The sequence below is a fragment of the Sciurus vulgaris genome (assembly GCF_902686455.1).
Source record: "Sciurus vulgaris genome assembly, chromosome: 12".
NCBI classification, from domain to species: domain Eukaryota; kingdom Metazoa; phylum Chordata; class Mammalia; order Rodentia; family Sciuridae; genus Sciurus; species Sciurus vulgaris.
Window position 1 is genome coordinate 59,749,746 of NC_136473.1, and position 14,142 is coordinate 59,763,887.

General features: G+C 37.6%; 1 protein-coding gene across 1 annotated transcript in view; it reads right to left on the reverse strand.

Annotated features, from left to right (window-relative positions):
* DNAH14 (dynein axonemal heavy chain 14) overlaps positions 1-14,142 on the reverse strand; it is a gene marked incomplete at its 3' end in the record, with an annotated part of 400,436 nt that overhangs the window by 26,115 nt on the left and 360,179 nt on the right. The window contains exons 75-77 of the mRNA XM_079107288.1: positions 10,586-10,688; positions 7,211-7,438; positions 2,079-2,276 (exon numbers count right to left, since the gene is read on the reverse strand). Of these exons, the coding sequence (XP_078963414.1) occupies positions 2,079-2,276; positions 7,211-7,438; positions 10,586-10,688 (529 nt within the window). The remainder of the gene's footprint in view (positions 1-2,078; positions 2,277-7,210; positions 7,439-10,585; positions 10,689-14,142) is intronic.

Sequence of the window (14,142 nt, forward strand, 5' to 3'; positions counted from 1 at the left end):
GCCCAGTATTCCGTGCGGTCACTAGGAGTCCAAGAAACTCACTGTGTGCCTCCTCCTCCCACCAACCACCTGTAGCCCTGGGCAATCAATCACTCTGAGTTGAAGTGACCCTCCCCGTTTCTCCTCCTCCTCCAGGTAACCCCCTGGGTGTTCAGGAGCGGTCACTCTGAGTGGCTCTGAATCCACGTGACCCGCTGCACGCGTCCTCTGGGCAACCGCCCGGAGCTCTGGTGCGGCCACTCGAGACCAAGTGACCCACCGCGCTTCTCCTCCAAGCAGCCCCCCTTGTGTTCAGGAGCGGTCGCTTTAAGTCCAAACAACTCACCACTTGCTTCCTCCTCTGAGCAGCCGCCTGGAGCTCTAATGCAGTCACTGCGAGTCCAAACGACCCGCCACGCTCCTCCTCCTCCTCATCCTACTCCTCCGGGCAGGCCCCGGTGTTCAGAAGTGGTCCGAGTCCAAACAGCTCGCGACGCAGCCCCTCCTCTGGCAACTGCCTGTAGCTCTGGTGTAGTCACTCCGAATCCAAGCGGCCACGCTCCTGCTCCTCCTCCTCAGGGCAGGCCCCGGTGTCCTGAGTCCACACAGCTCTCCTCGCCGCTCCTCCCCTAGGCAGCCTCCGGAGCCCCAGTGGTTGCTCCGAGTCCCAGCGCTGTGCTGAGCGGCCTCCTTTACGGCGCTCCCAGTTGTCCGAGTTCACTGCTCCAGCGGGGGGAGGGGTGTCTCGCCGGCAGCTCTACTTCACATAGTTCCCTGTGTTCCGGGACTACCGTCCCATCCGGGACACCTCCCCAACGGGAGAGAGTCACCTGGCTGCTTCTTTGAGTTGATCCCAAGTGTCTCAATATCTCCTCTTTTGAATCCTGAGTCCTGGAGCAACATGAAATGCAGCCACCCTCTAGGCCGCCATCTTGAAACCTCTATTGCTTTCTTTTTTACCTTTTGAGAAGCATTCCAGTATATTCTCTTCAACTTTACCATAAGCTTAAGAAGGCTTGCAATTTGAAATATTTCTCATTTTGGTAACCTGTGCCTACCACACATAGTAAGTGGAATTCTGCCCCACACTGTTCTATGGAAGCACCCATTGAGTGAACCTGAGCTCTCCAAAGGATCAGGACAAGCAGCTTAAGGGGAATGGTAACTCCAGGGGTGAGAGCCAGGCTACATACAGACCAAGAGACAATATCTAGCCACAAGTTGGGAGGGCAATAAACAAACAAGAAAATCAACAACAAAACAAACCCTGAACCTCACAACTCATTTCACCTAGACGAAGAATAATCTGGCCCAATTTAAGCTGTAGACTACTCTCTGCAGATGGAGTATTGAGCTGTACTTGAAGTGGGTCAGAGAGCAGGGGGATGATTCCTGTGACTGTCCTTGGCTCCCTGAGACTCTGTGACCTGCATGGACTCGGGTTCACCTTTCAACAACAAATACAAGGAGAAGGGCAGGGTGTGGGGACGTGGGGACTGTCCCTCTGGAGGCCACCTTGCACCTGTGATGGTTCCTCAATCTTCCTCTCCAACTATGCTGGCATGTCAATTTTAATCACTGGTTGCCTATCAAACCTGGAATCGAACCCGTCTCACTGATAAGCCCTGCTCTCTCGTAGTAGGGTGCGCCTTTTGATCGTGAACTTGCACCTCTGGGCATCTTGCCCTGCCACTTTCTGGTTGATGGGGTCTTCACTCTCTCTGAGGGCTTGCTACCCGCACCCGCTGCGCTGCGGAGTGAAGAGCAGAGACCCGGCAGCAGAAGAGGCTGCGCGGAGGCTTCGCGGAGGCTGCATGGAGCCTGCGAGTCGCCCTCTGCGGACTGCGGCTCTCCGGCCAGATTTGTATGCCGTACTAGGTTCTCAGATTCCATCAACTGTTTATTTTCCATCCTTTTCATTTATAATGTTGTGTTTAATAGAGTAACGGGTAAATTGCTTTTGTAAGGGTAAGACTGTATTTAAAGTTAAATAAAAACCATTAAAACGAATATTAAAATTCATTTAAGTATGCATTTTAAGCAAAGCAACAGTGTTAGTTAAAAATAATGGGGCAATATAAGAAGATGAATTTTCTTACCTCATCACTAGAGAAGCTGAAGTCATCTTTCAGCACTTCAGGATTGCAAAATTTGTAGAGGAGGGTCGTTAAGCATCGCTTGTCCCAGATATCAGTCACCCGGCCGCCATAAATCACTTCCCCGATCAGGTAGCGCGCTGCCGGCCACTGGATTTCAGACTGTTCACTCAAGATATTTGCCAAAACCTTTATGGAAATCTTTAGAAAATCCACTAGGTTTTATTATTTCAGTATGTGTTTTCAGCTTAACTGACATTTTAACATAAAATCAACAACTCAAACAGCAAAGCAAATATTAAGCCAGGCGGCGTGGCGCAAGATGGTGCAGCTCCAGAGGCTGAGGCAGGAGAATCTTGAGTTCAAAGCCAACCTCAGAAACTTAGTGAGACCTTGTCTCAACTAAATGATAGAAAGGGTTGGGGATGTGTCTCAGTAGTTGAGCGTCCCTGTAAAGTCCCAGGGACTTTATATCTATATCTATATCTATATATATCCATATATATGTATCCCTATATATAAATATAAGATTTTATATATATAAAAATATAAGAAAATTCATCTTTTTATATATCCATATATATATATATATATATAAAAGCCCTGATTTTGAATTCCAAAAGGCACAGAGGATAAACAAGGGAAAGTGAGTTTTCCTTTACCCTCTACTCTAGCCATGGGCTCTCCTCCCTTGAGGCCACCATTGATAGCAATTTCTGGGTGTCTTTTCAAAGATACTGTATGTAACTAGTGGAATGCTCATAGTGGATGAACATAAAAGGAATTGGTTCTTTCTCTCCCTCTTTCCCTCCCTTGTCTTCATCTCTCTTCCTTTCTACTACCCTTTCTCTTTCAACTCTCCATCTTTGTTTTCTTGTCTTCTTGCTTCCACAAATGCTAGTTTAGTGTAACACTGTCCTTCAGCTGGAAAATGTATGTTATCGTTGTTCAGTGGCTGGAACAATTCATTATTTTTGCTGTGTGAAAGAATTCTTTGTCACTGCTCTCTCATTCCTGCCGCTAATGGGAGATGCTGGTTTACAGTTAGTCCTCTGTAATCTTTAAGTTCTGTATCCACGGATTCAACCAAGCACAGATTGAAAATATTCCTCAAAATGAAACAAAACACTGAAAAACCAAAAGCATCTGTACTGAACAAGTACAAACTTTTTCTTGTCATTATTCCCTAAACAACACAGGGTAACAATGATTTACATAGCATTTACATCATATTAGGTATTATAAGTAATCTAGAGATGATTTAAAATATATGAGAGGCCAGGTGTGTGCCATCAGTAATCCCAGTGGCTGGGGAGGCTGGGGCAGGAGGATCACGAGAGGCCCTAAGCAACTTAGCAAGATCCTATATAAAAAGGGCTGGGGGATGTGGCTCAGTGGTTAAGTGTTTCTGAATTCAATCCCTGATGAGTGAGAGAGAGAGAGAGAGAGAGAGAGAGAATGATGGTTGTTCGCAGGCTATGTGCAAATACTACATTATTTCATAGTAGAAGAAACATGAGCATCCTCAGATTTTTGCATTTGAGGGTGTACCTGGAACCAATGATGATACTGAAGGACAACTAATTAAATTTTTGCCAGTCTGTTAGGTAGAAAATTTGTTAGTTTAATTTGTATTTTACCTGATTTTCTTGAGCATCTTTTCTTATGTCAGTTGGTCTTTTAGAATTTTCTGTACATTGCCTATTTTTCCTTTGGATCATTTGTCTTTTTATTTCTAATATGTAAGAGCTTTTTGTGTTTGCTAGATAGTAATTCTTTGTCAGCAATTTACATTGCAACTATTATCCTAAGTGTTGTTTATTGTTTACTTGCTCACCATTTTCCATATAAAAGTTTTTATAATCAAATATGCCTATCTTTCATGATTCTGGGTTTCCAACTTTAAATTTTCTTATCTCAATGCATGCCCTAGAACTTGTAAGACAACATTGAATGATAAAAGTAATAATGTTCATCCTTGTCTGATTCTCGCAATTTTATTTGAAAGAATTTTTTTGTTTCACTATTTAGAATGATATTCACTGTTGTTTTTGATAGTCTTTGTCATATTTAAATAGTTCATTTAATCCTAATACTTCAGAGCTTTTATTAGAAATGGCTCCAAAATTCACACTTTTTTATATCTGTTTATTATATAAATTAGGATTATAGGTTTCCAGATATGAAGACATTCTTGCATTCCTAGACTAAACCCAGCTTGGCCACAATACATTATTCTTTTGATTCATTCTTGAAATCTATGAATAATTTATAGAGAATTTTTACACTTCAAGTCCTAAATGAAATTAGTCTATAGTTCTTCTGCATACTATTACCTTTCTGTTGGTTTCATAAAAGGAATTGGGGAGATTGCCAACTTTTTCTAAGGTCTGGAATACTTTATTTCATTTTTTTTCATCTTAAAGCATTTTATTATTTTTTATTTTTTAGATATACATGACAGTGGAGTGTATTTTGACTAAATAGTATTAATGTTATTGGTTGCAGTTCAGAGTAAACGTAGCTGTGAGGTGTCTTTTTGAGGTATCTTCTGAATGTCTTTGATGGCAATTGGTTAGTCCAAAATTTTCATTTCTTTATAATCAATTTGTATTATTCAGATTTTTAAGGAAATGACTTCATTTAAATTTTCCAATTTCATCTGATCAAAAATTAAAATTTAGATTTATTTTCCTTCTATTTTAGTATACTTTATTAATATTGGTTTTTATTCTTTATTTCCTTAGTTTTTTTCTATTTCTTAAGATGAATATTCTTTTTGCAAATTTCTTCTTCAATAATGAAGACATTTAAGCCCGTATTTTTTCATGAGCATAATTTTTTTTACAGCCATGTCCTTTTATAATACGAAGTTGTCTCATTCTCATTGTATTTGAAATATTTTCTGATTTCCCTTTTAATATTCTCATTGATAAAATGTTATCTAGCAGTATGTTTCTTAATTTCCAAGTTGTTAAGATCTTGGGGGTCAAATTTTTATTTATTAGATTGTGATGAGAGAATGTGGCTGTAAAATTATTAAGTAGTTCTCCTGTGGCCATGCTCTTGACTGAGTTTTAACAGTCCCTTGGATATCTGTCAAAATACATACTCTATTGGAAGGATGTTAGACTCTGGATGCCTCTATTAAGTTTGTTGACAATTTTATTCTATTATTTCTTGTTTTTGATTAATAGAACTATCTGATCCTGATTTTTTGAAATGTCCCACAATAATTGCATATCTACATTCACATATATGTACATGTTGGTATGTGTGTGCATATATGTATGTTTGTGCTACAATATTCTATTATCTGATGAATGTACAGACCATATAGTGTAATGACTGAGAACACAAACTTACAGACCACCTATGATTAAATTATGTACTTAATAATTCTATAGTTCCAGTGTAAAATAAGGCTAATACTATGTTCTTTAAATGATTATGAGGTTTAATTGTTCCATAAAGTTCTCATTATATTAAGAGTAAGCACTTTTAACAAATTTGTGGCTGTTAAATATTCTTTAAAAATTCTTTCTTTCTTTCACCTATTCGGTGCTGTTTTTATTCGCCCCTTGGTGGCGCTGAGGATGGAACCCAGGAACTCACACATGCTTGGCAAGTTCTCTACCTCTGAGCTACACCCCCAGCTGATTCAATTTGGTGCTTTTTCAGTTTAAAGTCCACTTTGACTCATTCATATTGCCGTTTCTGCTTTTTATTCCCCATTTTTAATTCTTTTGGTAGTTTCAAAGTTTGTTCATTAAGCACATATCTTATAAATTGGGTCTAGTAACCAATACTCTTGTCTTTTAAGAGGGAATGCAGTCCATTTAATATAGTGACTGCTAATATTCCTTTCATGTTGCTTTATGCTATGACTTATTTTACTTTTTTGTTTAACTTCCTTCCTCTTATTTTGATAGTTTGATCAAGCTGTGATTCATTTCCTTTGTTAATTAAAGACGTAATGTTTGGAGGGTATGCTTGGTAGTAGAGTGCTCGCCTAACTTCTGCGAGGCTCTGGGTTTAATTTCTCGCACTGCAGAAAATAATAAACAAGCAAACAAACACATATGTTTCTATTAAAGGTTATCTTTCTTTTCCTTGAATTCATTTCCTTTTTCAAATGAAAAGAATATATCAATTATTTACCTACCAAAGTGTCTAATATATAGCACAAGAGTTTTCTCCAATGCATTGTTTTTTGACTAAGCTTTGAATAGACCTGGACAGAAATGTGTGTGAACTCATGTTCCTTGACAGATCGCTAAAGTGTAGATCTTTTATATTACATTCCTGATTAGGCACAGAGCATCTACTTTGGCAGTTGAGCTTGCAGCAAGTATGCTGTGCTCAAAACAAAACAAAATCTAACAAAACAATAATAACAACAGCAACAACAAAACACAAAACCCAGAAAAACCTGATGGAGAAACAGAGACGGTGCTAGATGCATGATCAAGATTTTCCTAGAAAAATTTTAAAATCTGCTTCAATGTATAAATGAATGGGTAGTCAAAGGTGCAATGTTCTGTGCTGAAAGCATAGTTGTGAGAAAATCAACTTGGGAAACATTTAAACAGGAACTACTACCTGTCTACTTTAATGAAACACCCTGAATTAAAGCACAAATTGGAGGGTCTATAGGGGCTATTAAGCTACGCTCCCTTCCCCAATGGGTCATTATAAAATCTCTCTTACTTGAAGGGGATAAGAAATACTGACAAGCATTTTAATGATGATTTATACAGGTTAGGCACAGTTCTCCGTGCTTCCCTTTACTGACCAGTTTGCATCTTCTAGCGACCCTGTGCTGTGGGAAGGCCATTTACTCCCCTCCTGCTCTGCTTTATTTCACCAAGGAACCTAAGACCCGGAGGGGTTGATTAGCCCACCTAACAGATTAAATACTTGTACAGCTGTAAGTGGTGGAGCTATAATTTGATTCCAGAAAAGCTGGTTCAGAATCTGTGTTTTTAAAGATTAGCCCTTATTGCCTGGTTACAGAGTTCCTTTCTTACCACCCTGTGAAACACTGAGTACCTGTGTAGACACACAGTAGGCTCTCAGCTTGTGTCTTATTGTTATTTATTTGATATTGTTTGTTCTGAGGAGATCACACTTACCTCCAAATCTGAAGAAATAAATTTATAAGCAATATTCCAGCCCCATGTACCATAATTTTTTCTTTCATTGATCACAGCATTGAAAAAACATAGGCTGAATAACAGTTTTTTCCACCAATGTCCACAGTCAGGGTTTTCAAATATCTCTTCTGTCACCTCTCCACTCCCACCATAGCCAAACATCTGAAGCAAATTGCTTTTCAGTCCCTGGGGAGATTCCATGGCAATCTTTAAAGCAGATGGGAATGAAAACGCCGTGTGAATAGAGATGCAGGCACTGGGGAGAGAGCAGACTTTTTGTATAGCACTGGCAAAAGAGCTAAGTATGTGACTCTTCTTAATATTCACTGACAAATCAAAAATATTGTTACTCTTTTGCCATTTGAACATTTCTATAATAGGATTGTTCCACAGTTTCTATACTGTTTCAGTTCATATTTTAAAATGAGGAGTACAGCATTGTTATTAAAAGCACTCCTGTTTACTGTAAGCATAAGGTTTGGGAAACAACATTTTTGTTTGACAATGAAGGGTTCCTGCAACATAAACCTACGCATGAATGGCAGCCAGGGGTTATAGCTGCAGGTGTCAAGTCACAGGATTAACTAACAAAAGTGTTCTGGCATATAAGAAAAAGGAGAGCAACTGATTTGGTGTTACTAAATTGTTTTGATTACATTTGGTTGAACCATTTGAACCATTTGGGTGATTTCTTAACCAGGATGATTGAAATGATAAGAGACTGGACGAGGTGGGGAGGGAATCAATTAGAGACTTTTTTGAGTGTTTGGTTTTTAAATCTGAAACTGAAGGGTCTGAAATCTTATCTGACTTACCCAGTTTACACACACACACACCCAAGTTATGAATGGAACTATTTTCCAGATTCATCAGTAAATAAAAAAATGTTTTTTAATTGTATACGTGTGCAATAATTATGTGGATATGTGTATGTGTTACATAAAAACTAAGTGTACATGCATACTTGCATGTATACATACATGTACACACATGCATACATATATACACACATATATACAAGTCACATGTGTGGACATGAGACTTCTGGATCCAGAATCATTTGATTATTTACTCACAGAATGGCTCATATCATTCCCCTGCCATACTCTGATACCCCACAGGTTATGTAGTGGGGGCCATATGCAAATACATCATGTATGTGTATAGTTGGGTTCGTACCATGGGAGAGGGTCTGTAAGTTTGTAACTTGGAGTTCATATAGAATGGCTGGTGTTGCAGCATCTGCTCCCCCTTCAGAGATAGAGAGATGATAGATAGATAGATAGATAGATAGATAGATAGATAGATAGATAGATAGATAGATAGATAAGATAGATAGATAGATAGACAGATAGACAGACTTACTTTTGTTTTCTCTGGGAAACAGGGAGGTCTCTAGGTTTTTACAGCCTGGAGTGTAAGCTAAAGGCTTTGGGTTTCATTATCCTTAAAATGTAAGTCAGTGGCCCCAGGAGAAAGAAGACTTGCTTCTTTACATCTATTACCCTTAGAATGTGAGCAAGTGGCTCTGGAAAGTGTGGGAAGTGCAGAGTGGATGAGATATTCTTTAACTTCCAAGGCATATTTGCCTTTCAAGCATCCTTTAATGCAGGTTGCCAGTGATCTTTGCTCAGAAAGCTTTAGATACATAGAAGAGAAAATATTCAGAGTGTTGTTTGATGACTACTCTGACTGATTCTTATAAGAAATTCTTTCTTGTGTCTCTAAAGCAGGTATCTACCCACCCCTTAAGAAGTATAAATGAAGGGGAAAGTGAGAGAGAAGAAAGGGAGAGGGGAAGGGACTAAGGGAGGGTGGTTGTGGGGAAATTTGATTTTTCATGACAGCATTCTATTTCATCACATAAATGCACCATAATGTATTTGACCCTTTCCCAGAAGTGGATCACTTGATCAAATTATATGAAAGTTTAGAATTTTTTCTCATATATATATATATATATATATATATATATTCCTTCCTGTTTCAATGGCTTAATCTCTTTTTGATCCTTCATTGTCAGCATTATATGAGAATGGTTATTTTAGTACCCTTATTAACCATATTACAACTACCCTTAATTTTTGTCAATTTGATGGTCTATCTCATTGGTATCTTGTATTTTTCTGATATCTAGAGGCAGAACTTTTTACTTTTTTCATGGTCATTGACCTTCTGTGTCTTTTGCTAATTTTTATGGGCTATTAGTGTTTTCCTTAATTATTTGTAGGTACTCTTATTTATATATTAAGAAAGTTGTCATCTCTATCTATATGGATAATGGCATATGACAAAATCCCATACAATTTTATGTATGCACTAATTATAACCACATTAAAATGCTTATATTGATGGATCTTTAAAGTGGAATCAGAGCAATAAGCCTAATTAAAATAAAAGACCCCTAGAAGCTGTCTGTTCCTGTCTGATATCCTTCAATCCCCTGGTACCTGCTACCTGTACCACCCCAACCAACCCCCACAACTCCTAGTCAAAGGATAAAGGCAGTTTATGGTCATCATCTGTTAAATCCAGAGACAAATGGAATATCCTAAGTCAAACTGGGGGTCTTGGATTTCTCCAATCCAAGTTCTGAAGACTGCTCCAGGGCAGGTGTGTTGGGAAGTGGTTCTGGGCAAGATTATGCAGGGAGTATGCAGGAGATGGGAAAGAACTGGGAAGAATGTGACAGGGAGAAATTTCTAGTTTCAAGAGTGACTCTGATTTATTCTCAGGCTAGTTGGGCCTCTATGAGGAAGTACCTCATGCCCCCGATTTCCTCCATCCCACCCCAATTCTGTTAAAGTTAGAAGTGTGTTTCTAGCACAGAATTCTGTTTATGCCATTGGTCAGTTCCTCTGCTATTAGGCCTCCATCCTTTGGCCTCCTGGATCCTTGTTTAATAGAATTGACTAGGTCTTAGTATTTACTCAGCCTCGATGGGAGACATGAGTAGACGTCACAGGTAATCCTTTTAGAATTTTTCAGTAAATAGTTTTAGTTTGATTTCTGCCAGAACTTTCCAGAAAATTAATGAAAAAGCAAGTAGGATGAGTGGAATAGAAATAAGAAAAAGCTACATATACAAAGGGCAAATAATGTCACAAATTGTAATTTTAATTTACAGCAATTGGAATCCTAGTATCTTTGTTTGAGAAAACATCTAAATTGTGAATTATTTGAAAGCAGAGATCTCATCTACTACTTTAGCTCCCCTCCTGGTCCTTAGCACAGGGTAGAGAACAAAGCAGACACTCAGCATTCCAGAATTAGCACTATTCCTCTTAACTCAGTAAAGAAAGCATGATCACTTACACGCAAGCAACATTAAAATCAGTTATATTTTGTTCTTACCTTGATGCTCTTTTGAAGGATAGGGACTGGGAAGGAACTGTCTGATTTTGAACTTAACCAGAGCCTAAACTCAGGGTGTAATGTCACATTTGTTCTATTAAATCTGCAAAATAAAAAAAAAAAAGTATAAATATTTTAATGTGAAAAATTTAAACATGTTTTTAGAGTCATAGCATTTCAATGTTTGAAATAACCTTAGGAATCATTTCAGTGCCAATGATGTTATCGTATTATCATAAGAGCTTTCTTTTTGCTCAAGAATTTGTACAAGACTCATCAATTCCCATTTTTAAGAAGTAGCTTATCCTGCCTTAAGTACAAAAATCTGTATATACTCATTTCATATTGTAAAAAAACCTCTAAGAAATTACAGATCAAGAACAAATTACACTGGTTAAATCTGGGAGAACTGAACATCAAAATAAATGATAGTAACAGAATAATAATTCATTGAATAAAATGGGAATCAATGAGTCCGTACGGTTATAATAAATGAATGAATGAATAGGAGAGAAAGAAGCATTTTCCCTTATAGTAGAACATCATTATATATGTATATATATATATATATATATATATATAATTTTATTTATTTATTTATTTTTTGCATGTGCAATGCTGGGGATTGAACTTGGGACTTTACTGAGTGTGTGCTCTTAGCTATACTCTACAACTGAGCTGCACTCTCAGCCCTGACTAAATACATTTAGGAGGAATTGGGGAGTTAAAAAACAAACATTTGGCAAATGATGTAGTAATTCAGTCAAAAATTATCAAGGGATGTTCAAACAATTGGGTGACAGTTTGCTATATAACACAATGTCTGAAAGTTCCCGCAAGTGGCAGATCCCACTTTAATCACATGATCAAAATCACTATCACAAGAAATGAGAAAGATTTATCTCTCAGTGCGATGTACCACAAAGGACACAGTGTTCCTTCTGTGGCATTCCTGCAACACCAAATAACCTAATCCAGCCATGAGGAAGGAGCAGACGAGCCCCAGTTGAGGAGCACATCACAAACTTTCCCAAAACATCAAAGTTATGTGAAACTATTCTAGATTAAAGAGATTTGAGAGATAGGATATAAATACAGTGAGATAGAAACCCTAATCAGAACTTTTCTCTTTTTCTTGTTAAAGGAGTTTATATATTTTTGCAGCACTGGGGATTGAACCTAGGTGTGCTCTGTCACTGAGCTACACCCCAGCCCTTTTTACTTTTTATTTAAAGACGGGGTCTTGACAAATTGCCGAGGCTGTCCTCAGACTTGTGCTCCTCCTGCCCAAGCAGAAGAGCTGGAACTACAGATATGCACCACTGTGCCCCACTCTTTTTTTTCCCCCTTTCTTGTTTTGCAATAAAAGATATTGAGGCCACAGGCTAATCTGACTAACTTCTGTCGATCAGATAATCAATTAATGTACAATTAAGTTTTTAGGGGGCAAGTGGTAATTTGTTTTCCAATCATTTGGAAAAAAAAAAAAACACACATGCACACGTGTGTGTATGTGTATATAAAAGGAATGAGAGGGCAAATGTAAAAAATTGGGAAATAGAGATGAAGGGGGAAGTGGGTTTGTATTGTTCTTATAACTTTTCAGCAAGTCCAATTATTTTTAAAAATTTAGAAAAAAACCCCGAAACAATAAAAGCAAAAAAAAAAAAAAAAAAAAAAATACTGAATGCAAAATGAAATAAAAGGATTAAAATTACCTGTATTCCCACTCTTCTCTTTTTTTCTTCCTTCTGACCCCCCCATTTTCAAATAAAAATGTTATACTGTATATATTGTTTCTAGCTTGATATTTTTCTTTCTAGTAATAGATCACAAACTTATTTCTTTTGTTCCTGAATTTAAGAAATATTTCTTCACATTTTCCCTTCTCACTATAGTTCCTATAGTGGAGTCTTAAATATATAAAGACTTGATTTAATAAGAATTTACTTCTTTTAATCATACTCTGATTATATTGAAAATTTTATGTATCAGGAATTACTGTTAATATGACTTTGAAGTTTTGTTCTGAGGAACATTTCCATAATTTCTTTCTCTTTTTTCTTATAAGACATTTCTCTCTGCTATTGAATTGTCTCTCTCTACCTTAATGATCATGTGAATGAAGCTACAGTGCTTGTCTGGTCTATGCTATGTCCCCGGTGCTTGGAATGATAGTTGGCAAATAGCAGATGCCCTATAAAGACTTTTTGAATGAATAGTAAATGAAAAACATGGTAGAAATTATTGTGTCATCTTCCAAAGTCTACATCTATTGACATCATATAAATACTGTTTATCTTCTGTCTCTTAAGTGACAGGATAAATGTGAAAAAAAACAAAAAAACAAAAAAAAACCACTTTTGAATAGTTTTTAAAGTGCTAAAAAACTGGGTATGGTGGCACATGCCAGCCTCTGGAGGCTGAGGCAGGAGGATCAAGAGTTCAAAGGCAGCCTCAGCAACTCAGTAAGACCCTGTCTCTAAATAAAATTAAAAAAAAAAGGGGGGGGGGGGGGGCAAGAGGATGCGGCCCAGTGGTTAAGTACACCTGGATTCAATCCCCAGTACTTGCCCCCCACCAAAAAACCAAAAACATGTTAAAAGACTAACAATCTGAGAACAGCATGAATGATATTAGGAAAGTTATTTAGAAATTTAATTCAGGCAGCAATTTGCTTTTATAGTTTTCTTGCATATGTACAAAGCTTGAAAATAACAGCATGGGGCTGGGGATTTAGCTCAGTTGGTAGAGTGCTTGCCTTGCAAACACAAGGCCCTGGGTTCAATCCTCAGCACCACAAAAAAAAAAAAAAAAAAAAAAGAACAGCATGAAGAGGCCCTTATTTTAACACTTTTACTCTACAATATTGTTCATACAAAGCAAAACAAAAAAGTAAGGCTGGAGGAAAAACATGCAATATAATTGGCTAAAACATTACTAATTCCACATATTGAGAATTCTTCAAAGTGTAGCAATCAATTCACTGCAAATGAGAAACCTGAATTTATGGAAAATAAGCCTGAGAAGGTCAGAATAGATACTAAATACAGGACATTAAACAAACGACCATTGAAAGTGTGTATATTAGTCCTTATACTCTGCTGCTTGCAATCATATACTATTTTTAAAACTATGTTACTAATCTATACACTGGCATATATATTGTGTATATATGCACGTATCTCTATCTATTGAGAGTGAGAGTCTGAGGAGAGAAAAAAAAAGTGATAAATACAAACAAAAACTAAAGAGACCATTTTTTCCTAATCAAAATCTGTGTTCTTAGCTCTTGGAAAAGAACTAATAACCCATATATATGAGATAGCTTAAATCTCCTCTGTGTGGTCCACCACACTATTTTATCATTGTTTATGCACAGGGTACATTATCATTCCCAGTTTGGTTTCCTAGTTTGGCTTCCCTGTTTTTTGTTTTTGTTTTTCAGATGGATACAATACTTTTATTTATTTTTCATATGGTGCTGAGGCTCAAACCCAGTGCCTCACACATGCTGGGCAAGTGCTCTACCACTGAGCTACAACCCCAGTCCTTGG